We start from the raw sequence: 27419 nt of genomic DNA, 5'->3' as shown, positions 1-27419 counted from the left end.
GCTTGCCATTCTCAATATGAACCTTTTTGAGTTCTCTCATGCACTTGAACTAACAAAATCAACATTCTTATTTTCTTTTTCTCTTTTTCCTTTGATGGGTTGGTGGTATTCTTATTTCTATTTTACATAGCAAGAAACCATTATGATGAACCAAGAAAAGTCTCTTTCAGAATTCCACATGTAATTGTTCTATCACCATCTACTAACACTTCCAACTGTTTTCTTGATTCCTTTTTTAATTCTTATTTCCTGAATAGTGTTTATGATGGATTTGATGAGGTAATTCTTGAGTGACTGCATTTTCTGTTCTAAGATGATAACAACAATTTTCCATTTTCTTTGCTTCTGTTCTATAAGGGTAAAGCATCCGAGCTAGACAAAGACTTTTTAAGTTGAGAAAAAAAAAACATTTTATTACAGAGAAGTGCAATAATGTTAGTATCACAATGCAAAGATGGCGTGAATCGAATCATAGAAAGGTGAGAGCATCTTAAAAAGTTGACATAAACAAGAATAAAAATTTAACATTTCAACGTCGTCTCAAGTCAATCAGTGACGAAGTACAACACAGTTTTCTGATAAAGGATGTTTAGGTATTGCATCATCCATCATCCATGTGAGAAGTAGAGCATAGCTTGTACCTTTTCTGCAACCCAAATTCTATGGCAGCACTCTTCTTCTGTTTTCATAAGACTCATAATGGGGTGGACATCGTCGAAGTTTATTTGGCATTGTAGCTGATGTTGATAGAATCATTTTTTAAAATTATTTTGATATAATTTACTATTCTCTGGATTCATCCACAGTGCTGTAGAAAAGGTGATTCTGCTATTATTATCTGCTCCTTATTTTAGACTATGGATTTATGGTCTAAATAAGAATTTCCCATGTACATATACCGGTTAACTAGGGTACCTTTTGGGCTGGTTTTAACTTTGCCCCACGTTATCCAAACACGCCACATGCCCAAGTCCATGGCATATGTAATTAAGAGTCGTGGGTCAGAGTAACAGCAGCAGTCAAGAAACAACAAAATGGAAGACGATAAATTGATGATCAAGAGGCTCGGTCTTGTGTTCAGACAAGCCCTGCAAGCTCAACTTTTAGCACAACAAAGTCATTCATCTAAAGCAGTTTGGTCATTAATGGTCCCAAATTAACCCTTACGATGTAACATGCAAGAAAAGTCCATGGATCTCAAAAGTGAAAATGTTCTATAATTGCTAATTGTTACATACCATTTATCCTTTTCTTCTGTTCTACAATTGCGAGTTCAGTTGCCAGAACCTGACAAGTGAGTTAGGACATCCACCGCAACACTGTTTTCTCAGGCCCAAACATTACTTGGGGTCCAAATCCCCATGAAAAAGGCCGCCAATACATCCAAGCAAAACGAGGATGTGACTTCACTTGGGGCTACCTTGACCAGATGTTCTTCTTGAGAGTGAACTCATCTGCCTTTTCACTAATTGACTGTATACACAAAACATGGGAAACTATTCAAACAAAACCCAAGAGATCCCAAGTTTAACATTCCAGTCCCATTTTCTTTATATTTGGCAAGAAAAAATAAAAAAGAAAACATCCTTATCCCTTCATTTTCGTTTGGAATCACTAATTTTGCAAGTATCTTGCAAAATTTTTATTTGAATAGAAGAATTTAAAACTTTTTAATTTGAAAATTTTTCATTATATATAAAAATGAAATTATGAATGATTTTATAAAAATTTATTTAAATTCTTTTTTTGCAAAATTATTCATGCCAAATGAGGAGTATAGAAATAAATAATAGCAAATTAGTTGATAAGTGTACCTCCAATTGTGCCTTTTATCATCTTCATAAAAACTTGTATATTATGAAGCCTCAAGAATTTAGTACTTGCACAAACTTAAAAAACTCCGATCAGGTTTTACCGTTACCCTTGATTGATTTTGATAATAATTTCACAATCAAGTCACTGACTCCTTGTGGAAGAGAATTTGAGGCAAACAAAAAACAAGTACAAAGTAACAAAACCAGTACACAAGAAGTTAATACAAGTTCGAGATCAGATAATATCACCTTTTCACAAGCCACTGAATTTCTTTCCTGGAGTATTTAACAAGATGATTTGTATAGTATAGCTGAGCTTAGTTAGCTGGTTGGTTAATTAGTTGGTTAGCTAACTTATTCAGTTAGAGTAGTTAGTTGTTATTAGCATGCAACACGTGAATAGAGAATGTTGTTATACCTGTATATAGAGATTACAGCCATATGAATAAAATTATTCTCATCCACACAAAACTTGTGACATGATATTAGAGCCTTGAATCTCTAGTAGCTTCTTCTATTGCCGATAATGGCTTTTTCTTATTCTTCTTCCCTTTCAATCCCGTCTACAATGGCACAAGAATCAAATTCGGCCGATCATTCGGTCAGTCCTCTTGAGGATGCTTCCTCTCCTTTCTTCCTTCATCACTTTGAGAACCACAACTCTATTGTTATAACGCCTGAGTTGGTGCCAAACAATTTTCCATCCTGGCGAAGATCTTTCCAACTCACTGTTCCCATAAGAAACAAGCAAGGATATCTAGATAGTACTGTTCCTAAACCTTCACCAGTTGATCCTCTGTACTTGAGATCGACAAGATGCAACAATCTGATTGTTGCGTGGCTTCTTCGATCAATTTCCCCCTCAATAGCCTCAACTAATTTTTATCTGGAGGATGCAAAACAAATTTGGGACAAGTTGCATAGAAGGTTTTCAAAGCCAGATGACTCACAAATTTGTCACCTGTAAAATCTGGTCTGTACTATCACTCAAGAAACAAAATCTATAGATACAAAATCTATAGATGCATACTTTATTGAGTTAAATGGAATATGGGAAGAACTTAGGATCCATAGACCTCTTTCTTCTTGTTCTTGTGGAAAGTGTAACGGTGAATGTTTTCAGACATGTTTTCTTAATGTGTTCAGATTCACGACAGAAATAACAAATGATTCCACTAGAATCAGAAGTAAAAACTATTTCCCCGAGACGCTGAGATCCTCTACCACTATTAAAACCTCCCCTGTGCCCACCTCTGTTATTCTGTCTGCCATTGCGACTAACAAGAGCAGTAGTAGTATGTGAAGGAACTGGAGATTCTGTATGCATCACCCTAGTGAAAACATCATGTAACAATGATATTCAGAGTCGGAAAGAATCTGTGATTTAGTTGTCTCGAACTTTGGAGAAAGACCTGCAAGGAAGCTCATAACAGTCATTTGCTCTAGTTGAACTTGTTGAGTTTTCACATATGTACTAAAAAACATCAATTAAATTCCTCATAAACTCTTTTAAAATCCATAAAATATGAGGTGAGAGTTCTGTATTATTTTTCAGCTCGATAAAACAGATTACACACATCATAAATGTGAAAAATATTCCCTTTGCTAGAATATAAAAACTCCAGATAATCCATTAATTTTTTAACAAATGCACAATGATTAATAAGGTTGGAATTTTGGACCTGCAAAAATAATCGAGCATCATCCTCTCATCCAATCTTTCCTAATTTCATCAACTGGAGGATTCTTAGTAAGGTGATCATCCATTCCGATACTTAGTAAATAAATACGGATAATCTTACTCCAATCCAGAAAATTAAATCCATTTAATTTATGTTCTGTAATCACCTCAGCTACAATGTTTTTAACTTCAACCATAAGAACAACTAACTCAAAGCAATGGCAACAAAAAAAAAAAAAACAGAAGAAACAGGACGTGAACAATACCAGAATGTGATCCCAACCAAAACACCTCCACCCAACACCCAAACAGCAAACGGACCATAGAACTGACGAGAGGGCTTCGAGGTGACTCCGGCGAGGTGATCGAAGTAGCAACGAACACGCGACGCGCCTCGACGCGTTGGCGAGTGGGACGGCGTCAAAAACCTTGCCGCGGCGAGTGACGCCGGCCGGACAATCGTCGGCTCTTCAGGGCAGCTTTGCCGGCGGTCCGACGTCTGCTCTGGGTGGGTGGTGAGAAACAAATATTACCCTATATGGGTAACCTTAAAGAACAGGAGCCCTAAGTCTCCAAATATAATAGAAAAGAAAAAAAATTCAAATATCTACGGGAGAGGCTCTGATATCAATGTAAAAAGGTAATATTTATTGTATCTATTATGGTAGAGGTTATAACATATTTATACATGAGAAATCGTATCTAGAAAGGAAACGAAATCAAGAAATTAAGCTATGATCATGCAATCCCTAAGATTAAGCAACTAACACATCCATCAATATCTAGTTCCTATATTAACATATTTACTTTCTATAACATATTTCAACATAGCATACTGCAAAAAAAAGTGAATTGCGCTTTTTGTGGATGCCTAAGGCATAGTTTGGCTGAAGAACCTCATTTGGTCATTCAAAAAGAAAAATCCAATAATCTGAAGCCTTAGAATCAAGGAACTTAGTGAACTAGACAAGCCTGCCTACCTAAACTGTATTGGCTTATTGTCGGCATCTTCATTACATCTGGTGTGATGATTCCTTATTTCCTTACAAAGGCCATTTGACTTTCACTAAGTTTAACATTTTATTAAGAATTCAAAGAGACAAAGGCTGTAAACTGCACTTCTATTACTGCTAATCATGAGTCAACTGAATGTTTACTGGTCATAACATAAATCCTATACTAAAAGAAAACGGAAGAGAAAGAGTTCATTTCATCCTTATGGCAAGAACTTCATACAAGTAGCCAATTAGGTTTACATCAAGCTTGAGCTGCTTAACTCTGCTCAATTACAACGCTGAAGAACATGCAAACAACATTGAGGATAATACCAACGATGGTGCATAGACCTCAACCAAAAAAACACATTTTGTTACATCTAGGATGATCTGATAAAAGATATCTGGTGGTAAAACCACAATATTTGATGGGATTGCAACTGTTTTCACATTGTTTCCTACATATAAATGGAAAAAGATTACGTATTTAGAATGTGAACAAAATCAGCAACTACTTTAAAGCAACATACCAACTTCAAGATTCAAACCACAACAAAAACTATGTGAACTCCCAAATTAAAATTAAATATAAAAAAAAGCTGTATAGAAAAAAATCATAAAATAAATGAGGTTGCAGGAAAAATTGCAGACATAAAAATAACAGACAAAGCATTATTATATGATGACAAGTAGTCTACTCACCAAATCAACAGTATGTACAGTTACAAGGATAAAATACTACTCTTCAGAAATCACAAAATCTGTAAGGGTTTCTGCAGTATGTACATGCCATGTCAGCACAGGTTTTGTGCACTTCAAGAAATTAAGGGAAAGCATCGCATGAAGTTCGGAGAGGATAAGAAGTATTCGTGAGTATGGTACGCAAAAATAGTCCATAGTAGTCCTTAAATTTTATATTGTGGAGAAGAAATAAAGGGTGATAGTTTGGGGAGAATGCGCTTACTTTTTGGGATCCAATGACCCTTTAGTAAATCACTTAATTGTGGAGTAGCCAGAAACACCATATTTGCCTGCAGAGGCCTTTATGTATCACAATCCAACTACAGCAAGAAATATTAATAAGAGAATGGAAATTTTATATGATTGGCAGTGAGGAGAGCTACACCATGTTCATGTTAAGTTGGGAAGGCAGCATCAAAAGTATTGCAAAATTAGATACAATGGTGTGCCTAAGTGTGCGTGCATGAAAGAGAGAGAGAGAGAGAGCATCGGTTATATATAAGTTATAAACAATTACATTTGACAGCTCCAGCTTCAACCTTTGACCAAAAAAAGGCAAGAAATCAACGGCACTGGGATCTGAAGAGCTGACCTTCCAATTTAAACAGATTTTGCCTTCTTGAAACTTGTGCCAAGCATCTCATACTCTGGAACAAGCTCTTAGGTGAGCACACCAGTCACATATTACAAAAACATAATACCAGGCTGATGTCTTTGATCATGTTATAACTGAAAAAAGCAACCACAAATCATGAAAATGCAAGAGTGATAATACAAATAAACATTTCAGAAATTAATGCCACATCATCTAGCTTCAAAAAATATATAACCTTTTGTGAAGCGCTGATCATAAGATTTGGCATCCAGCTATTTGAGGTTTTAGCAAACAAGAAAAAAAAAAAGCCCTGATGTAGATGACACAAGCATTATTCCAGGTCAGGTCATGTTAGAACCAAATCAAAACAATCCCACGAAAATTGAATGAGGACATGAATGACAACATGCAGAAAAATATATAAGAATTTAGAAATCCATACCCCATTCCCATTTTCTAGTTCCAAAAGTTGTATAATCTCTTGTGCGTGTATTATCATTTTGCAACTGCAATCACTTGGCATCCAATTGCAGGGTGTTTCTAGCATGCAGAAATAAGCGTGTCTAGACTATACATAAGCATTCATGGCTTGAATTGAGCGTCCATAATGTATTATCAGTTATTAACTTCCTCAATTCTAAACACTCTGTTTCCACAGTGATCACATAACATTATATCTCAGAACTGTAAGACAGTGAACGAGATATGCATCCCCAATATCTAAATGGAATAAGCGAAACACAAATGGCATTACAAAGCTAAATCAACAGAGATCACCCCTTAGCTCATGAATCGCAGGAGCTACCTCTCAACTCGGACATCTAAATAGAATCAAAATCAGCGTCGCAAGTTCACCTACTGTTTGGGATGTGATGAAAAGAGTTCTTAGCGTTTCATGAACAAAATAGAGAATCGAGTAATGAACTGAGAGATATGATAGTACCAGGGAGCGCACAACTCGACAAGGCGCCACGATCTTGGCAAACCTCAGTAAGGACAACGACATCGTCTGCTAAACTGTTGAGACAAAGAGCAAAAAAGCTAGGTTTTACAGAAATTTAAGCTCGACATTTTTTATCTTCAGGCTAGAGAGTTGGACTTTCTCCTCTGCTTTTGTTGATCGAATCTTTCAAATTCAAAATAGGTGCTTTCCGACTTCAAATAAAATGAACATTGATAAATGTTGGGGCGTTGCGAGAATCGAACTCGCGACCTCTCGCACCCGAAGCGAGAATCATACCACTAGACCAAACGCCCGCTACAAGTTCGTTGCTCATGGTAGAGAAAAATTTGAGTATTCTCCACTCGAGCACCATTTCAATTCAAGAACGAAGCTGCTGGAGTATAGAGATTATGCATGTGAGGAGAGGAAGTGAACAAAGCCGTGACATCGTTGCTAAGCCAGCTATATTGATTTCTCACCTCTGACTAAAAGCCATTCACATCCACAATCTTCCCTTTTTTCTTTCCCGTAAAGGTCAAAAAGAGCATGAGGAGGCCCATAAGGCCCTAAGCCCTATGAACAAGCAACCAATCACTATAGATCCAAACCAAACATACTAAATAAAAATCCAATATCTGTAACTCGAATGTTTAATTCAGTGGGTCAACCCAAACTTCGACTATTTTATTTGATTTGATTTAATTTATTTTTTTTTAATTTATTGTTATAATTCTATTTAATTTTATTTTATTTTTAAAATATTTATTAGTATATAATAAAATTTGATATTTTAAAAAATAAATATAATTAAAAAATTAATAAAATAATTATTTTTATTAATACTAATAAAAAAGTATAGGGATAAAAAATTATGGAAAGTAAGACCTCCACTTCTACAAGACCTTACACTATCCTTCAAATAACGGTTACCTCGTGCTCCCGCCAAAATCTAACGAACTCGTCTGTGTTCTTTCTTAACCTGGCCTGCGGGAATATTTAGAAATGAGCGGAACTTGCAGGGAGATTGAGCGCAAGATCTTGCGCCTACTCCATGGCCATGATACCAGAACCCAACTCCGCCAAATCCACGCCCATTTCCTTCGCCATGGCCTTCACCAGTTGAACCATATCCTTGCTCATTTTGTTTCTGTTTGTGGATCTCAAAACAAAATGGCCTATGCACATCGCATCTTCTCCCAATCCCAACAACCCAATATATTACTCTTTAATTCCATGATCAAAGGGTACTCTCTATGTGGACCCTTTGAAGAGTCTTTCAATTTGTTTTCCTCAATGACAAATCGAGGCATTTGGCCTGATGAGTACACTTTTGCGCCTCTGCTCAAGGCTTGTTCGAATCTTGGCGACCTTAAACTTGGCCGATGTGTTCATAAGGACGTTATAGCTGTTGGGTTTCATTGTTTTAGCTCGATAGGAATTGGGGTTGTTGAGCTGTATACAACTTGTGGGATAATGGAGGATGCTGAGAAAGTGTTTGATGAAATGTGTGACATGGATGTCGTTGTCTGGAATTTAATGATTCGTGGGTATTGTAAGAGAGGAGATTTTGATACGGGTCTTCATTTATTTAGGCGGATGAGTGAACGGAGTGTTGTATCTTGGAATACCATAATTTCTAGCTTGGCACACAGTGGGCGGGATAGTGAAGCTTTGGAGCTTTTTCATGAAATGCAGGATCAAGGTTTCAAGCCAGACGAGGCAACTTTGGTCATAGTTTTGCCTGTCTGTGCTCGTTTGGGAGCTGTTGAAGTGGGGCAGTGGATTCAATCTTATGCCGAGTCCAGCGGATTTTATCGACATTCTGTATCTGTGGGCAATGCATTGGTGGATTTTTACAGTAAATGTGGCCTTTTGGAGACTGCTAAAAATGTATTTAATGAGATGCCTGAAAAGAATGTGATTTCTTGGAACGTGATGATCTCAGCTATGGCTTTTAATGGGAAAGGTCAACCTGGGGTAGACTTGTTTGAGGAGATGACAAACAAAGGCATCGCCCCCAATGATGCGACCTTTGTAGGGGTTTTATCATGTTGTGCTCATGCAGGGTTAGTAGAAAGGGGGAGGACCTTGTTTGCTTCAATGACTGAAAATCACCAAATTGTTCCGAAACTTGACCACTATGGGTGCCTGGTTGATCTTCTTGGGCGTAGTGGGTGTGTAAGGGAGGCTTATGGTTTGATTAGAAGCATGCCTGAGAAGCCAAATGCTTCTTTATGGGGTTCTCTACTCGGTGCTTGCCGTACTCATGGTGAAGTGGAGCTAGCGCAACTTGCAGTTGAAGAACTTATAAATCTTGAACCATGGAATTCTGGTAATTATGTGTTGTTATCAAATATATATGCTGAAGAAGAGAGATGGGACAAAGTTGAGGAGGTAAGAACAATGATGAAGGAGAGAAGCGTCGAGAAAGCTCCAGGACAAAGCTCAGTTGGATAGTTTGTGATGATGAATTGATTGAATCTGAATTTCAAGAGCAAATTATCCTCATCTTAAGTCTGCAAGTGTGAAATACAATTCTCAGCAAAGCAGGGTTTAGCATTCTGATCCCTATATTAAAAGGTCACATATTTGTGTTTGACACTTTAATCTAATTCTTTAAATCTTAGTATAATAGTTGAAATTTTCAACATGGGTTATAATTTTATCCAATCCTGAAATCAATTCCGAAGAGGTGTGTCAAACATGTTTATATAACTGATTTTTTATTATTTATATATGGTGCTTTTTTTTTTCCTTAAAAAAATGAATCGATGATAAACTTAGGATTTTTTTTTTAATTTGCAACAATTAACATTTAGATTATTAGTTAACCATGCTTTATTTTTTTAGAAATAGGCCTATGGTATCCACATATAAGAACAAAAAAAAAGTACCAATTTTATTATTATGTTATTTTCTCCAAATTAAATTTTAAAATTAGATAAAATTGGCTAACTTTGAAAATCTAGATTGTTGTACCAAGAATGTATGAATCACAGTAGTTGAAGAAAAGCAACTAACCAGACGATTCTTTGGCCAAAAAAAAATATATATATATTTTAGTTAGGCAAGCACATGAACTAAAATAAGTTAGCCACCCAGCTCAGTTTAACTCTCGTTAGTCAACTCTTCACTATCGACTTTTCTCTAACTGCCGTGATAATTTGGAGCTAAAGTCATAAAATATATTTCAGATTTAAGTCATTAAATTCCTTTGAGAACAAGGAACAATTTGGAAAATGAAATACTGTGAAAATGGAAAGCAAATGCTATTGTTGTTGCTTCATTCAAGTAATTTTCTTTTAAGCAAGCTATATGGAAAAAAACTAGGATAATGCCATATTGTTGGAGCTTTAATAGAATAAAACAATTAATTCTATATATATATTAGTGAGTGCATTAAAAATATTACATTGCCCTTATTTAATTTTAAAATTTCACTGTATATATTATTTAATAATAAATATATATATAAACTATTTATTATCAAATATATTTACCGTTTATTTGCTACTTATGGATATTTTAACAAAACACATAAGCTTAGTGCTTATAAATCAATCTTATTAAGTTTTAAGTTAAACACTGTCTTTGAATCTCAATAATTAGTGCGTGTACAGACGGTCAACTCAGAAAGTGATTCGGCTTAATGTCCTTTTTTTTCCGTTACATATTAATTTCCTTTATGACCTTGTGTTAATTGAAGTATAGAATGACCAGAATCTGATGGTCAACAATATCCTTGTCATTTTCTATTATTGGCCATTGTTCTCTCATTCCAAAATGGAGCAGGAACTGTCCAAAGCTTTAACCGTCTAATATCTTGCAACAATATTTAATCTAATCGCCAGTACCAAAATTAGGATTAGTGCAAAAATAAATGTGACCTATATAGTTGTATTCTAATCTACAAATCGAATCAAGATAAGCATTGCTATTACATTACTTTCTTTCTTTTCTTTTTTCATCAAGAATTTGGTTCAGGGGACACATAATCATCTCATCGTAGATTGGATGAGAAGCATTGAGTTGCTGGGGAAGAAGAAAGTGAAAACCATTTGAAATCTATGGAAGCGCCAAAGGAAGAAATCACAAGCATCTTTCCAATACAATCATAACGCGAATCATGAGTCACTTTTCAAGTCTCATTATGAACTTAATAGAACTTAATTCCCCATACCTCACTAGTTGATATACTGAGAAAGCCACTTGAAACCATCTCCATAGCCCATTTTTCGAACAATGCTACACATGAATACCTCCATGGGACGGACATTTGAGTCTCCCAAGTTCACCTTACCCTTGCCAGTGGTGAAGTTGGTCAAGCCCAGGTGGTGCCGCAACTCATCTTCTGAGGCTGCATATGGTATATCAATTTTGTTGCCTAGGATAAGGAATGGAACATTGGCCAAAGCGTCATCTGAGAGGAGGGCATCCAATTCTTTTTTTGATTCGGCAAATCTCTCCTTGTCATAAGAATCCACCAGGTAAACAACTGCATCCACCTTCATATAAAAGAAGTTTTCAAGAAAGAAATCAAGAGGTTAAGGCTCAGAAATTTATTCCGGCGACTGCCACTTTGGGAAAAATACAACATTGATTATCAAAAATGTAGAGACCTAGTGATTAAAACTAGGGCTTTCCACATTTCAAAAATACAACGTGAGTGCGCTATTTCTTATCAAGAAAAACCAAATAAAACGGCAATACGTATGGTGAGCCACTATTAAAATAATTCCAAAGGAGAAAGTGCTATCAGCAAACTCCCATTTTAGTACTTGCTCCTATTGCTATACATGATAAAACAAAGATATTTTTTGTCCCTGTTTCACAAGATTCGTGAACTCCTTCATCAAAATCAGAAGCCCAAGATCAATAGCAAAATTGGATTCAACATTCACTTGCTATGATTGTGAAAATTCCTGTAAAATGGTGAGTCTCAGTTACCAAATTATACAATTCAAGTAACAGAGACAAACCTTGGCATAGTAATCTTTCCAAACTCTACGAGCAATCTGATGGCCTCCCAAATCAAATGCCTTAAACTTGATTTTCCCAATACTCAACTCCTCAGATGTTGGATACTGTGTAGGCTGGTGTTGGACTAATCTCTGCAAAAAGACCATGACAGAGAAAAAGTTCAGATTTAAAGCTTCCCCTAAGTTGTCCAAGAGCCTGTAAACAGTTATTGTATGCCAATTGGATGAATTTTACTTTCTTCAGATAGAATATTACGATCCCCCAAACAATAATCACTATATATAAACATCAATTTCTCTATAGTCTCAATTTGACAAGTAAACTTTGGCTCTTTTATGCCCATAGTTTGTTTGTTTTCTTCTAACCCCAATTAAAAGGATGAAAATATCCTTAAAAAACCCAATTCATTCTCTACTTCCCTCTGAATTATAATTAATCAGCATAATTGTCATTTACAAACACATCAAAATTAAGCTATATGACTTCAACTAGTTAGAGAATTCAATTCTTCAGCTAAAGAATCTACCCCACAAAATAAAGTTTCATAAAATTTTATCGTCCTCCATTTACTCCCCAGCCAAACAGACCAATAAAGAAACTAACAATCTATCGTGTACCTCATCCTTCAACATGTGAAGCAGCGTCGTTTTTCCGGCATTATCAAGACCTAGAAACAAGATCTTGGCTTCCTTCTGCCATAAACCGAGCGAAGCTAGCACTCCATAGAACCAATCAAGTAAAAACATGATTGAACTAGTGTAGAAGAAAGCTAATTATCCCAAAATTAGCCACCAAAAGCAGCCAGATTAACCCTATGAAAGCCAGAAACCTCTCGATTGTATAATCGATTGGTCAAAAAAGAATCTAGAGAGAGATAACGCAGAAATTACAGAGCAAAAACCTACACACAATGATCTTGCAAATGCTTACATGTATATATATATATACACAAGTGGAATGATATGTGTGTAGAAGACAGTGCTGTGAGTGTGAGCTGGTAAGAATTTATTGGCTAACCTGGTTGAGATTGGTTTTCGGTGGGTCGGGTTACCGGACTGAGTTGCTTTGACCAATCAGAGATTGAGAATTGGGGTAGTTGTCGTCATTGGAGGGATATTGACCGTTGATTGTGGAATGGACGGATGCGATTATCTTATAGGTATTTCCGGGAGGGTGTTTGGTGGGAAAGCCATTAATTGGTTGTTTTCTTTAGCTGGCTGGCGCTTTCAAGGCAGAATGATGGCATCCGAAAAATTTTTCTCTTTTTTTTTTTTTGTTTTAATTATTATGAGCTCTGAATTTTTAAAAAAATTATTTATTTATTTATATATATATAAGGAAAAAGTGAAGAATAATAAGATGGTTTATAATATCTTTAAATTAATTAATTTAATTATTTAAATAGTTAATAATTATATTATTAAAATTTAATTTTTAAAATAGATTATAATTATATTTTTAAATTAATTTGAGTTAATTAAAAAAATTTTAAAAGATATATAATAAGATTAAATTTTTTAAATAAGAATATATATTAGATTATAATTTTATTATTTTAAAATAATTTTAGAGTTTATTAAGAAAATCTAGAGTAAAGGTTTAAATTAATTTAAATACTATTAAATTAATTTTAAAATAAAAATTATTAAAATAACATATTTAGATATTAAATAAATATTAAGAAGGTTATTAAAATAATAAATTCATATTTTTAAAGTATAAATTAAATAAGAAGTTAAATATTATTTATGAATATTAAAAATATTAATGAAATAAACGTATTAAAATAAGAAGTATATAAAATTACTAAATTTTTAGTGAATTAATAATTTAAAAATTATTCCACTTAAATATTTTTAATTTTTATAATTTATCTATACTATATATTAGGGGGAGAAATTTTTTTATTGTTAAATTAATTTTAGTTAAAAATTAATAAAAATTTAAAATTTAAGATTATGATTCATATACTTAAATTCTAATTTTATTTTATTTTTTATATAAAATTACATAAAAATAAGTTATATATAAATTAAAATTCTATTATTTACAAAATAAATTACGAGATGTAGAATAAAATAAAAGCTAATATTTTAAAATTATTTAATTAAAATTTCTATATATTTTATAAAATTTAATTTTTTAATTTCATCCAATTTAATTAAATTGTTATATGTTCGTTTTACTCTAAAATTACTCCACAAATTTTACTTGCGGCTAAGTAATTTTAAATAATTGGATGAAATTTACATCAAATATCACCAATTTTTGCACAAAATATTGAATTATTTAATGCAATATTTGAAATTAAAATTTGAATTTAATCTTATTATAAATTATGAATTTTAAATTACACCATTTTATTTTATTAAGAGGTTATATATATATATAACAAAATGGCCTATGCGCATCACATTTTCTCGCAATCCGAACAACTAGTCTATTGCTCTTTAATTCCATGATCAAAGGTTACACTCTATGTGGACCGTTGGGAGAGTCTTTCAATTTGTTTTCCTATATGAAAAATGGAGGCATTTGGCCTGATGAGTACACTTTTGCGCCTCTGCTCAAGCCTTGTTCGAATCTTTGCAACCTTAAACTTGGTCGGTGTGTTCATAAGGAAGTTATAGTCGTTGGGTTTCATTGTTTTAGTTCGATACGAATTGGGGTTGTTGAGCTGTACACAACTTGTGGGATAATGGAGGATGCTAAAAAAGTGTTTGATGAAATGCGTGACATGGATGTCGTTGTCTGGAATTTAATGATTCGTGGGTATTGTAAGGGAGGAGATTTTGATATGGGTCTTCATTTGTTCTGGCAGATGAGTGAACGGAGTGTTGTTTCTTGGAATACCATAATTTCTTGCTTGGCACAAAGTGGGCGGGATAGCGAAGCTTTGTAGCTTTTTCATGAAATGCAGGATCAGGGTTTCAAGCCAGACGAGGCAACTCTGGTCGTAGTTTTGCCTTTCTGTGTTCGTCTGGGAGCTGTTGAAGTGGGGCAGTGGATTCAGTCTTATGCCGAGTCAAGCGGATTTTTTAGAAATTCTGTATCCGTGGGCAACGCTTTGGTGGATTTTTACAGTAAATGTAGCCTTTTGGAGACTGCTAAAAAACAATTTAATGAGATGCCTCAAAAGAATGTGATTTCTTGGAACGTGATGATCTCAGCTATGGCTTTTAATGGGAAAGGTCAATCTGGGGTAGACTTGTTTGAGGAGATGACAAACGAACGCATCGTTTGTAGGGGTTTTATCATGTCGTGCTCATGCAGGGTTGGTAGAAAGGGGGAGGAAATTGTTTGCTTCAATGACTGAAAATCACCAAATTGTTTCAAAGCTTGAGCACTATGGATGCCTGGTTGATCTTCTTGGGCATAGTGGGTGGGCAAGGGAGGCATACCATGGAATTCTGGTAAAATTGTGTGTTGTTATCAAATATATATGCTGAAGAAGAGAGATGGGACAAAGTTGAGGAGGTAAGAACAATGAAAGAGAGGAGCGTCGAGAAAGCGGCAGGGCAAAGTTCAGTTGGATAGTTTGTGATGATGAATTGATTGAATCTGAATTTCAAGAGCAAATATCCTGATCTTAATTCTGCAAGTGTGAAATAGAATTCTCAGGAAAGCAGGGTTTAGCATTCTGATCCCTGTATTAAAAGGTCAAATATTTGTGTATTTTGAGGCTTTAATCTAATTCTTTAAATCTTAGCATAATAGTTCAAATTTTCAATATGGTCTATAATTTTATCCAATCCTGAATTCAATTTAGAAGAGCTGTGTCAAAGATGTTGATATAACTGATTTTTTTTTATTCTTTATGTATGGTGCTCTTTTCTTTTCTTCTTTTAAAAAAATGACTTGATGATAAACTTATGAGTTTTTTGAATTTACAACTACATTTATTTTAATTTTTTTTTTTGAAATAATTTGAATGATTAATTTAAAATAAAAAAATCGAAAGATGATTTTGTGTTAATTAAAGTACAGAATGACTTGGAGAAAAAAAAAAAGGTACAGAATGACCAGAATCTGATGGTCAACGATATCCTAGTCATTTTCTATTAAAGGCCATTGTTCTCTCATTCCAAAATGGAGCCGGAACTGTCCAAATCTTTAACCATCTAAAACCTTGCAACAAAATTTAATCTAATGGCCTGTACCAAAATTAGGAATAATGCAAAAATAAATGAAATCAATATAGTTGTTTTCTAATCTACCATAAACCGAATGAGAATTGCTATTACATTTACTTTCTTTTCTTTTCTTTTCTTTTTTCATCAAGAATTTGGTTCAGGGCGACAGATAATCATCTCATCAGAGACTGGATGAGAGCCATTGAGTTGCTGGGGAAGAAGAAAGTGAAAACCATTTGAAATACATGCAAGCGACAAAGAAAGAAATCACAAGCATCTTTTCAATACAATTCATAACGCGAATCATGAGTCGCTTTTCAAGTCTCATTATGAACTTAATAGGACTTAATACCCCATACCTCACTACTTGATATACTGAGAAAGCCACTTGAAACCATCTCCATAGCCCATTTTTCGAACAATACTACACATGAATACCTCCATGGGACGAACATTTGAGTCTCCCAAGTTCACATTACCCTTGCCAGTGGTGAAGTTGGTCAAGCCCAGGTGGTAACGCAACTCATCTTCTGAGGCTGCATATGGTATATCAATTTTGTTGCCTAAGACAAGGAATGGAACATTGGCCAAAGCCTCATCTGAGAGGAGAGCATCCAATTCTTTTTTCGATTCTGCAAATCTCTCCTTGTCATAAGAATCCACCAGGTAAACAACTGCATCCACCTTCATATAAAAGAAGCTTTTAAGAAAGAAATCAAGAGGTTAATACAAGGGTAAAATTTCTGGCAACAAAGGCTCAGAAATTTATCCTAGCAGATTGCCTCTTTGGAAAAAATACAACATTGGTTACCAAAAACGTAGAGACCTATTGATTAAAAATAGGGCTTTCCACATTTCAAAAATACAACGAGAGTGCGCTATTTCTTATCAAGAAAACCCAAATAAAATTGGCAATACGTATTGTGAGCTACTATTAAAACAATTCCAAAGGAGAAAGTGCTATCAGCAAAACTCCCATTTTAGTACTTGCTTCCCATTGCTATACATGGTAAAACAAATATATTTTTTTTGTCCCTGTTTCACAAGATTCGTGAATTCTTTCATCAAAACTCAGAGCCCAATTGATAAATAGCAAAATTGGATTCAACATTCACTGGCGCTAATTGTGAAAATTCCTTTTAGATGTTGAGTTTTAGTTACCAAATTATACAATGCAAGTAACAGATACAAACCTTGGCATAGTAATCTTTCCAAACTCTACGAGCAATCTGATGGCCTCCCAAATCAAATGCCTTAAACTTGATTTTCCCAATACTCAACTCCTCAGATGTTGGATACTGTGTAGGCTGGTGTTGGACTAATCTCTGCAAAAGGACCATGACAGAGCAAAAAATTCAAATTTAAAGCTTCCCCTAAATTGTCCAAAGCCTGTAAACAGCTATAGTATGTCAATTCGACGAATTATACTTTCTTCTGATAGAACATCAATCCCCAAATAAGAAGATGAAAATATCCTTAAAATACCCAATTCATTCTCTATTTTCTCTGAATTATAGTTAATCAGCATAATTGTCATTTACAAACACGTCAAAATTAAGCTATATGACGTCAAATAGTTAGAGAATTCAATTCTTCAGCTAAAAAATCTCACCCACAATATAAAGTTTTCTAAAATTTTCTCTTACTCCATTTACTCCCCAGCCAAACAGACCAATAACGAAACTAACAATCTATCGTGTACCTCATCCTTCAACATGTGAAGCAGCGTCGTTTTTCCGGCATTATCAAGACCTAGAAACAAGATCTTGGCTTCTTTCTGCCACAAACCGAGCGAAGCTAGCACTCCATAGAACCAATCAAGTAAAAACATGATTGAACTAGTGTAGAAGAAAGCTAATTAACCCAAAATTAGCCACCAAAAGCAGCCAGATTAACCCTACGAAAACCAGAGACCTCTCGATTGTATAATCGATTGGTCAAAAAAGAATCTAGAGAGATATCATGCAGAAATTACAGAGCAAAACCTACACACAATAATCTTGCAAATGCTTAGATGTATATATACACAAGTGGAATGATATGTGTGTACAAGACAGTGCTATCAGTGTGAGCTGGTAAGAATTTATTGGCTAAACTGGTTGAGATTGGTTTTCGGTGGATCGGGTTACCGGGCTTGAGTTGCTTTCACCAATCAGAGATTGAGAATTGGGGTAGTTGTCGTCATTGAAGGGATATTGACCGTTGAAATTGGAATGGACGGATGCGATTAGCTTATAGGTACTTTCGGGAGGGTGTTTGGTGGGAAAGCAATTAATTGGTTGTTTTCTTTAGTCGGCTGGCGCCTGGCGCTTACAAGGCAGAGTGATGGCATTCATTTTGTAAATTACAATAATATTTTAATAGAGTGTTTTTTAAATAGAAATTAAGTAATTAATTTTTAAAAAATTTAAAAAATTAATAATAATTTTTTTATTTTTACAAAAAATTTACATTACATACCGTGATAGATTCAAAAATTTTAATTAGTGGTTGAATTTTATTTTTTCAGTAAAATTTTAAATTTATTTATTTTAATTTTTTTATTAATACAAATGTTAAAAACAGTTTAGAGTCAAACTAATTAAATAAAATTTACATAGATAAAATTTTATAAATTTAGATGAAATTTTTTATTTATTTTTTTAATTTAAATCATTTAATCTACTATTCACATAAATAGAATTAATCTGTATTTATAATTTATTTAAATTAACCCAACTCATAACTTATTAAATTCATTTTTTTATATCTAAATAATTTATAAAAATATTAAATAATCTAACTATTATTATTATTTTCGAAAAATTCAAAATTTATTTTTTATAAATTTAAATAATTTAATATATAATTTCAATAATAAATAAAAATAACTATTATTAATTATTATTCAAAAGTAATTGTAAAAAATAAATATAAATAACTTATCTTATAAATATTTTTAAAAAAGACAAATATTAGTATACTTGAATTAGAAATATAGAAGATTAATAGAAATATAGAAGATTAAAAGTATATTTTTTGGATTGAAATATAATAGAGTAATTTATTGTATAAAAAATAATATTTAGAGTTACGATTTTATTTATGAGCGAATAATTATCAAATTTTTGAGTTTTTAGAAATTTATTAGTTCGTATTTATATTAAAATTACATGTGTAAAAATATCTTTATATTTTATAAAATTAAATAATTTAGTAATTTATTAAAAAATTATTAGTGAATTTATTTAGATTTTGATAAAAAATTAAATAGTGTAAAAATTTATAGGTAATAAATAATATATATATTTAAAATTATATGAATTAAAAATATAAATATTCAATATAGTCAATTGTATAATTTTTAAATAAAATGAACTAATAAATTTTTTAAAGATTTAAAGATTTAATAATAATTTTTCTCTATTTTATTTAGAATTGAAAAAAAATTATCTAAACATACCTGAATAATTTTAAAAAATTTAAATTTTTATGAACTAAGAAAATTTTAAAAATTTAGAGACATAATAATAATTTAAGTAAGACTTTCCCATGTACATTACTTCATAATTTCTATAAGAAATACTATGAATAGTATATATTTACACAGAAGCTCCTTGTAAGTTTTCACTATTTCATGACTCATGCCTCGCCCATATCGAGTTACTGTTTATAAGTGGTGTGAGGACCTTGTGTTGAATTGTGCAACGACTGTTTTGTCTTTGAAATGAAATGAGTAACCCTTTTATCAAAATATCTATGCTTACATATGATACTTTGATTGTTTATGCATTTATATTTGTTGGATGTGGATATCTGCTCGATATGTATTTATCTTGCTCGCTTTAATAATATTATAGTCTCTTTGTTAATTAACATGTTTTGTTATGCAGATTAACGTGTAAATAGATCGACTGACTTGTCTTGATAATATTCAAGTCAAGTGTCACACGGTCTCAACTGAGTGTCAAAATCTGTACCGTGACATTTGATATTATAAGGAGTCAAAATTAAAGAATTGTAAAATATCATTATGTAATCAATTATTATTGTTGTCATTCATAGAATATTTACTTATTTATATTTTGGAGGCTTTTTGAATTTTAGTGTTAAAAAAAAAATAGTTTTCTTTATAAATTTGACCCTAAATTATTTGAAAAATAAGAATTTAACTGCTATGTTTGTCTCAAAATTATTTGAAAAATAAGAATTTAAACGCTTATATAGCAGCAGTTAAACCGCTCACCTGCGCTTGTTCGACGGTGCTCCATTGGCTTTTTTTTTTTCTTTAAATGAAAAACAAAGCCAGCGCAGCTGGCAGTACTCTATTTAAAAAATTATATATATATATATTATTTTAATTATTTAATTAATGTATTATAATAATATATTTATATTATATTAATTTAATAGTATTTTTTATAATAATAAATATTTTTATTACTATAACATATAAATTTATTATATAGAAAATAAATAAAATGGCATTTAAAAAAAAAATATTTTTTAACTGTTGTCGTACTAAATTAAATAGCACTCGAATAATTTTTTTTACAAGTTCACATAATTTTTTTAATATTTTTTATTTTTATAATATATGCTATATTATATATAATTTATAATACAATCGTTTATAATAATAAATATTTTGAATTATTTTTTATAATATATTTTATCATTTTTAATATATTAATATAATAACATTCTAATTAAATAATACCAATTATAAATTTATTGATATATAATTATTATATTTAATATATTTTATTATTTTTAATATATAAAAATATTATAAAAATTAATAATAAAAAATATATATTAATAGTTAAAATTATAAAATAATATTATTTTATGCTTAAACGTATATAATATTATTGAATTGTTTATAATTTATGGATAAGAAATAAATATAATATAAAATTAAAAATATTTTTATATTAATAACCTTAACTGTTATATGAAATATATTTAATATTATATTATAAAATTTGGAAGCACTTAAAAAATATAATAAGAGTAACTAAATATATTTTATTTATATTTAAAAAGTCGATAACAGACTTTTTATTATTAATTTTTTTATTTATTAATTACATAATTAAATATATTTTATAAATTTTAAGTTCTATTTTTTAATTTTTAATTTTTATTTTAAAAAAATAATTAAATAAAAAATAATAATTAATAGTGAAGAGAGAATTAAATATTGAATATATAATTATAATATAATAATAATTAAATAATAATAATTTTTAAAATTTTATAACTTGCCCAGCAGGCTTTAACTGTAAGGCCTGGACAGGCTTGAACAGCCTACCGCCCAATGTGGGGTAGGCTGTTTATATATTAAAGAAAAAAAATAATAATAATAAGGGGCACCACAGACAGGTTCCCCAATCTGAGACCTGTTAGACAAGCTGGATGTGAAATCTGACTTTGGAGGATTAAATTTTATTTATCATTAGATCAAACTTAAGATTTAAAATTTTTTTTTTAAATTTAAAAAAGCAAAAACTCCATATTTTGGCCATGTTCTTTATGTAATTAAATTTTATATTAAAATTAATAAAAAAATTATATAAATATAAAGAGTGTTCTAGGATGTGATATTGGTCAAGTGCAAGATTTGACCAAAATAACATCTTACTTAAAATATTTGAAAAAAAAAAAAACAAAAAACGAAATCTAAAGGTTGTTGTTTTAGAAGGTCTACAACCTAACTTTAATACAAGTTGTTAGGATTATGGCATGGTAATCTGGAAGGAATTTTAGATTACTAACATATACAAATAATATTAAAATATATAGATAAAAAAATAAATAAGTAAAAGAAAAAATAAAATAAAAAATTTATTCTTTTGTTTTTTTTTTTCATGTACCAATTAAAAAAAAATTAATTTATGTCATTATTATTTTATCATATAGTATCTCGTAATCTGTAACAAAAGATGAATAAGTGAAAAGACATTTATGGTCGGTAGTGCACTCATGTTGAAATATAATATTTTCTAAAAAAAAAATTAATAATAGTGATTTTGGTTTAGAATTGATGGTTCAACTTCATCGATTTCTAGTTTTGGTTCAAGAGGAGAAAACGTCCGTAAATAATAAAAACTAATAATTTTTTATAAATAATATTAATTTGATTATTTATATTTTACTAAATAATTTTATTATTTTAAAATTTTAAGCGTACATTTAAATTATGGATATTATCTTAAAAAGTATTGTAAAAAATTATATAAAATTGTGTGTACGATGTCAAAAATTTAAATAATATAATGAACTTTGGACCTTTTTAGTTTAATTAGTGAATATAATTGATTATTGATAACTAATAATATTAGGTGTTTGTTAATTTATATTTAATAATTATTATTAATATAAAAATAATTAATAAGTGTATATATCAGTTTATTATATTAATGAGATAAGTATAAAAATATTAATTTATTATATATTTATTACAATAATTAAAAGTAAATTTTGAAATATAAATATTATTTATACACATATGTATTTTTTATTATATAATAATAAATATTATAACTAATTTAATTATTATTTATAATATTTTTTATTTATGTGTTATGTATTATAATTTTAAATGATTTATTAATATAAGAAATTTATTTTTAAAAATTATAATTAATAAATTATAATATAATAATATAATCTGAATAGATAAAATCACAACCGATATCAACTCCTCTAAAATTAGAGCTGATCCATAGATATCAAATTTTACTAAACGCTTGATTTAAATATTTAGCTCATCCAACCATTAAATTTAAATACCAAATTATATTGAGGATTTAATCTTAAATTTGTTAATTATATAATCCCAGTTACCTCAAAGAGTAACTAGCCCCATACTATATTGTTTATAAAATTATATCAGTGGATTTGTTCTGAAGGGGATAAAAAACAGGATAAATAAATTAATATTTCAGTTACGTATTATGTCTAATGTGATTTCAAAATTTTATTCTATAATTTATAATTGGGATTCTTTTAAATTATTAATATGCTATGTTATATTTTCAATTTAAATATTACAACTAAAATTTAACAAAATGGATTGAGCAAAACAGATATATTCAATAGAGTGGTATTCCTTCTCAATTATTAAACTGAAATATCATCACTTCATATTTATTATTCTTTTCAAATTACTTGGATTATTTTATGTGTAGACGAATTGCAAAATTCTAATTCCCCGTTCCAACGCGACTGACTGGATAGAAAGAACACCCAGCGCTCACTTTCCGGCCGCACAGTAATCGATACCAAAGTTGACTGGGCCATATCACGCACTAACATAACATGGTTAACAAGCTCATTAACCAAGCGCATGATACAGTGTGGATAATCCTCCTCCAACCAGCCGGGGTTTTGATTTCCCCAATCATTAAAAAGCTTAAGCAAACAGAAATTAGAAAACGTAGGAAGCCACCCAAACATTTCATAATTGTGATGATGAAAAGAAAAACTCTTTTGTTATGACGTTCTTGCAGTTTCAAGTGAGACTAACATAATATGCCAAGTTTGCACACATACTCCATCTCAATTTTTTCCCACAAGATAAATCCTACCACCAAGAATCCAAAGAAAACAGAAAATTTTAGAAACACTGCTAGATGTCCGGGCTAATCTCTAGATTGATCGTCTGCAAAAAGTGCTTCTCTACAGTTCATCCTGCGAACATGGAATGGATCCAAACATGAGTGCACAAGTGCCAAACAGTTCATTTGTTACTTGCTACTATTCCATGAGAAATGAAAAACTTACATGCATGTCATCTTTGCTGTCAGCATTGTCCTCTGCAGCTCCAGTTTTTATTTCACCATCGTCATCTCCTTCACTGTCATCAGCATCATCCTCCTCTTCCTCAGCCTGACAAACATGATTGTAAAGTTAAGACCAGACTTACAGGAGCAAAAATAGAATGGAATCGATTGGCTCAGTGAGCATTTTGCAGACTCACATCAGAATCAGCTGGATCTCCCTTGGATTCCTGAAAGATTAAGAATTTGGAGGTATGAATTGTGGTTTCAGAAGGATAATTGTTAAAAAAACGGTGCAAAATACTTCAAATACACAGAACAGGAAGTTGCTGCTTATAGGAAGAAGTGAAATCATGTTCACAAATCACAAGAATTTCATTCACGGACTAATTATGTTTAAAAAAAGTCATTCATACTACATTAATAATGATAATAAATAATAAGAAAAATAATAATAACAGAAAGTACCTCCTCTTCTCTTTTCTTCTCTGCTGCCTCAAAAGCTGCCTTCTCAGCCTGCAAAATCGAAAAATATCACTCAACTATCAAGACAAGAATCACTTCCAAGGACTAAAGAGTATAAAGCAACATACATCCTTATTCTTTTCCCATGTTTCTTCTGCCAGCTTCTTTGCATACTCAGGGTCATCAGTAATCAAGACATTATCAAACAAGGTTCCAGATTTCACCTGATATACAAATGATATTAGTTCTTCAGACTCCAAGCTATGGATGTGACAAATAAAGACAGATAAACAATTACCTGCCACAACTCAATACCAACATACTTCAAGTTGGGGTAAACATAGAGATCAGGGTCATCCTTGAAATCTGTAAAGATTTATACCCGTTAAAGGATATCAAACAATTCAAATTAAAGGATTCAAATACATAAAATTAAGATCCAGACCATACCTGGGTTGTCAATCATTGGTGCCTTCCATTTGCCCTGGTAGTTGGGGTTCTTAATTTTCTGCAAATACAACATAATTATCAAAACTAGGGTTCCAGAATCATAATTGACATCATAAGCTTTGACATAAGTCACATATTCACAAACCTTTTGCTTCCATGGACCCTTATACTCAGGGTTGGCAATGGTTGGGGCAGTCCATTCACCATCTTCCTCATCATCCCAATCCTCAGGCTACAATTGTAAACTAATTTTATCAACAACGTTCTTTACTTTCCAAAAGAGGCATAATAATTACACGGGAATTTCAATGACTACCTTCTTAGCATCTGGATCTGGAATCTCCTTTGGAATGTCATCATAACCCTAAAATGAAAAGATTACAAAAAGTGCGCTTCAGATATACATTTTCTAGTACATTGAAAGTTTTGGCATTGGCAAGAGAATCTATGAGAAATAGAACATAATTACCTCTGGTTTCTTATCCTCGGGGTCAGGAATGTACTCATTGTCATCCCAATCTTCAGGCTGCCATCAAGTTATAATGTTGCATTACCATCAAAATTGAAATGAAAAGGTAGAGTTGATCATTAGGGTGCTAGACAATTACTTTCTTGGCCTCTGGATCCTTGATTTTCTTTGGTGGAAGAAAGTTCCAGTCAGAGTACAAACTACCAGTATGCTTCTCTACATTGTCAACAAGGATGCTAAATGTGGCATCTGGACGGATTATGAATGTATAAAGATGAGTGAGTTGATCAGTTTCGCAAAGAACTTCCTTCTTGATCAAGTGGTTTTCTCCATTGCGGTTAAGGATAGCATGCACTTTCTTGGTGGTGTAACCACAGATATCTGGTCCAAACATGATACTGAAACCAACAATAAAAATGCAAAACAAAAATATCAGGCAAATAATAATCAAGTAAATGAGCAAACAGTTTAATTAAATGGCAAATAATGCTAACCTATAAGGGGTATCACCACCAAATTTCTTCTGGTCAACGTCACCACTGAGCAACTTCATGTAGCCACCACCACAGTCAAGCTTTTGTTCATGCTTAACAGAAAATTGGAATACTAGCGTCTTATCTTTGTTACTGAACTCAGGGAACTCAGCTGAAATTGCATAGAATCTGTAATCTTCACTAGTCTGAATACCTGTATCAAGATGTTGAATATTCTCATCCAGCAACTCATATTTTCCACTGAAATACTACGACAATGTACAAGTAGCAAAATTTTTATTTGCGACTCAAGTTTCATGCACCACTAGCCAGAATCATACCTTTGTCATTTGGGTCTCCATTCCACTTGCCAGAAGTATAGTTCCACTCACCGGCTGTATTCTCATCTTTCTTCCAATCAGATTTGACCCATCTCGTTTCCCACCCATCTAGACGTTCATGAAGCAAATAAAATATATCAATTGAATCTCTTGCATAACAAGTAAAATTGCAAATACTACACCAACACCGAGTAAAAATCATGAAAAGTGAATAATAAACAGCACAATTTATATGCAATTACAATCAAATCCATGCTTCCTTTGCTTCCAGAAGTTTAAAATCTAACCTTGACCATGCCGAGTTATGAAAATGCTGATTGTCAGAATTTTTTTTACAATCGCACACATTTTCTCAATTCCAAATTTTGAAAATTCAAGTGTGAATGTAAGTTTTCCGACATTTTAAACCCAACATTCAATCATCGATCAAACACGATAAAGGCATAGTTTTCAATTATCCAACATTTATACATACAGATCCAAAAAAATGCTTATTCAATCCAGAAATCGTTCATGTAACCATACAATTTCTCAATCGATTATCACATGCAAGCCTTAAACCAAACAACAACAACCAATTATCTTAAAACAATCATCCAGAAAACATGCAGCACGAAACTTCATGATCAGACTAAAAACAGATCTATCGAAAATGATCACATCTCTAGCTTAAATTACGCTGTTAGAAGAAGCAGCTGTATAATGCTACCAGATCCACAGATAGGAAAATTAAGCGCACCAAAAAACCTATCATTGACATATCATAACAAAATTCAGCTATAATCACGAGACAAACTCCATAATGTTAACCGCAATCTACATTCTCAAACTGAGAACAGTGAATCCATTGACAGTGTTCAAATTACGTCTACATATGCAATCAAATACGGATAAATGCAGAGAGCGAGAGGAACAGTAAGAGATACCATCGAAACGTTCCTCGAAGAAGACTTTCGCAGAGGCGATCGCGAGAAGAGAAAGGAGAATCAGAGACAGAAGGGAGTTAGGGTTCACCATGGTGAGAATCAGCGCTGTAGAGCGAGAGTGTGAAAGGCCCATTTATAGCGGTCTTCTCCATCGGGATAAACGGTGGGTAAATTTTGCACTTCGGAACGGTAAAAGTCCTATCTGGACAAGATTGTGTTGCCGTGGACTAATTGGCAACTGACAGATCAGATACGAGTGTCATTGGTATGACGTGGTAATAAACGATTGGCAACATACACATAGCATAATGGATGTGACACGTCGGAAACGGATGCGGATTTCCTGATTTGCCCTCCGGCGTTTCTATTCGTTAAAATGGTTTAACACGTGACGCGCGCAGAGTGATAAGTGGAATCAGTAGACCCCACGTGGAGGTTGCTTGCGACATAAAATAAATTAAATTTTATATTTGAATTTGGATTTGGATTTTTTTTTTTAGAAAATTTTGAATATGATGATTTTGGATTTTATTTTTCCAAAAAAATTTGAATATGATGATTAAGATATGCTTGGATAACTCCGACTCTCTGTAATCCCAAAAAAGAAAAGAAAAATCAAGGGAGAGAGGGGAATGCTTCAGGAATTG

The 27419-nt window shown here is 32.1% G+C and overlaps 5 protein-coding genes, 1 non-coding gene and 1 pseudogene across 6 annotated transcripts; 3 read left to right on the top strand and 4 right to left on the bottom strand.

Annotated features, from left to right (window-relative positions):
* Nucleotides 1-2340: 2340 nt before the first annotated feature.
* LOC122724446 lies at nucleotides 2341-2781 on the top strand. The gene has a single exon (XM_043959407.1). It carries the CDS (start codon nucleotides 2341-2343, stop codon nucleotides 2779-2781), a length of 441 nt encoding a protein of 146 aa, XP_043815342.1.
* Nucleotides 2782-7011: 4230 nt separating this feature from the next.
* On the bottom strand, nucleotides 7012-7083 carry TRNAP-CGG. Its single transcript has one exon. It is a non-coding gene; the product is annotated as a tRNA-Pro (tRNA).
* A 585-nt stretch (nucleotides 7084-7668) lies between these two features.
* Nucleotides 7669-9468, top strand: LOC110620706 (pentatricopeptide repeat-containing protein At1g09190). Its single transcript, XM_021764526.2, has one exon. The coding sequence runs from the start codon at nucleotides 7772-7774 to the stop codon at nucleotides 9224-9226; it is 1455 nt and encodes a 484-aa protein (XP_021620218.1). The 5' UTR covers nucleotides 7669-7771; the 3' UTR covers nucleotides 9227-9468.
* A 1220-nt stretch (nucleotides 9469-10688) lies between these two features.
* On the bottom strand, nucleotides 10689-12721 carry LOC110620817 (GTP-binding protein SAR1B). Its single transcript, XM_021764707.2, has 3 exons — nucleotides 12367-12721; nucleotides 11749-11880; nucleotides 10689-11274 (listed from the first exon to the last, which is right to left on the bottom strand). Exons 1-3 carry the CDS (start codon nucleotides 12493-12495, stop codon nucleotides 10954-10956), a joined length of 582 nt encoding a protein of 193 aa, XP_021620399.1. The 5' UTR covers nucleotides 12496-12721; the 3' UTR covers nucleotides 10689-10953.
* LOC110621564 lies at nucleotides 12712-15428 on the top strand (annotated as a pseudogene).
* A 661-nt stretch (nucleotides 15429-16089) lies between these two features.
* Nucleotides 16090-17932, bottom strand: LOC110620816 (GTP-binding protein SAR1A). Its single transcript, XM_021764706.2, has 3 exons — nucleotides 17585-17932; nucleotides 17076-17207; nucleotides 16090-16566 (listed from the first exon to the last, which is right to left on the bottom strand). Exons 1-3 carry the CDS (start codon nucleotides 17711-17713, stop codon nucleotides 16246-16248), a joined length of 582 nt encoding a protein of 193 aa, XP_021620398.1. The 5' UTR covers nucleotides 17714-17932; the 3' UTR covers nucleotides 16090-16245.
* Nucleotides 17933-23296: 5364 nt separating this feature from the next.
* Nucleotides 23297-26933, bottom strand: LOC110619942 (calreticulin). The gene is made up of 14 exons (XM_021763462.2): nucleotides 26773-26933; nucleotides 25847-25954; nucleotides 25527-25719; nucleotides 25172-25430; nucleotides 25033-25089; nucleotides 24880-24927; nucleotides 24709-24795; nucleotides 24564-24621; nucleotides 24412-24479; nucleotides 24242-24337; nucleotides 24117-24164; nucleotides 23849-23878; nucleotides 23653-23757; nucleotides 23297-23559 (listed from the first exon to the last, which is right to left on the bottom strand). Exons 1-14 carry the CDS (start codon nucleotides 26903-26905, stop codon nucleotides 23548-23550), a joined length of 1302 nt encoding a protein of 433 aa, XP_021619154.1. The 5' UTR covers nucleotides 26906-26933; the 3' UTR covers nucleotides 23297-23547.
* Between the last annotated feature and the right edge of the window lie 486 nt (nucleotides 26934-27419).

Source organism: Manihot esculenta, chromosome 8 (assembly GCF_001659605.2).
Source record: "Manihot esculenta cultivar AM560-2 chromosome 8, M.esculenta_v8, whole genome shotgun sequence".
Classification (NCBI taxonomy): domain Eukaryota; kingdom Viridiplantae; phylum Streptophyta; class Magnoliopsida; order Malpighiales; family Euphorbiaceae; genus Manihot; species Manihot esculenta.
This window is presented reverse-complemented; position numbering and strand designations above follow the sequence as displayed.

What these genes read in the sequence shown, in the direction of transcription:
- LOC122724446 (XM_043959407.1), top strand. Translation starts at nt 2,341, where the DNA reads ATGGCTTTTTCTTATTCTTCTTCCCTTTCAATCCCGTCTACAATGGCA.
- LOC110620706 (XM_021764526.2), top strand. Translation starts at nt 7,772, where the DNA reads ATGAGCGGAACTTGCAGGGAGATTGAGCGCAAGATCTTGCGCCTACTC.
- LOC110620817 (XM_021764707.2), bottom strand. Translation starts at nt 12,495, where the DNA reads ATGTTTTTACTTGATTGGTTCTATGGAGTGCTAGCTTCGCTCGGTTTA. An exon ending in TTCACATGTTGAAGGATGAG is followed by an intron (nt 11,881 to 12,366) that starts GTACACGATAGA and finishes GTCTTTTTGCAG; the next exon opens with AGATTAGTCCAACACCAGCC. An exon ending in GGAAAGATTACTATGCCAAG is followed by an intron (nt 11,275 to 11,748) that starts GTTTGTCTCTGT and finishes TTTTATATGAAG; the next exon opens with GTGGATGCAGTTGTTTACCT.
- LOC110620816 (XM_021764706.2), bottom strand. Translation starts at nt 17,713, where the DNA reads ATGTTTTTACTTGATTGGTTCTATGGAGTGCTAGCTTCGCTCGGTTTG. An exon ending in TTCACATGTTGAAGGATGAG is followed by an intron (nt 17,208 to 17,584) that starts GTACACGATAGA and finishes GTCCTTTTGCAG; the next exon opens with AGATTAGTCCAACACCAGCC. An exon ending in GGAAAGATTACTATGCCAAG is followed by an intron (nt 16,567 to 17,075) that starts GTTTGTATCTGT and finishes TTTTATATGAAG; the next exon opens with GTGGATGCAGTTGTTTACCT.
- LOC110619942 (XM_021763462.2), bottom strand. Translation starts at nt 26,905, where the DNA reads ATGGGCCTTTCACACTCTCGCTCTACAGCGCTGATTCTCACCATGGTG. An exon ending in GGTGGTGATACCCCTTATAG is followed by an intron (nt 25,431 to 25,526) that starts GTTAGCATTATT and finishes TGTTGGTTTCAG; the next exon opens with TATCATGTTTGGACCAGATA. An exon ending in TTGGTATTGAGTTGTGGCAG is followed by an intron (nt 24,338 to 24,411) that starts GTAATTGTTTAT and finishes TTTGTATATCAG; the next exon opens with GTGAAATCTGGAACCTTGTT.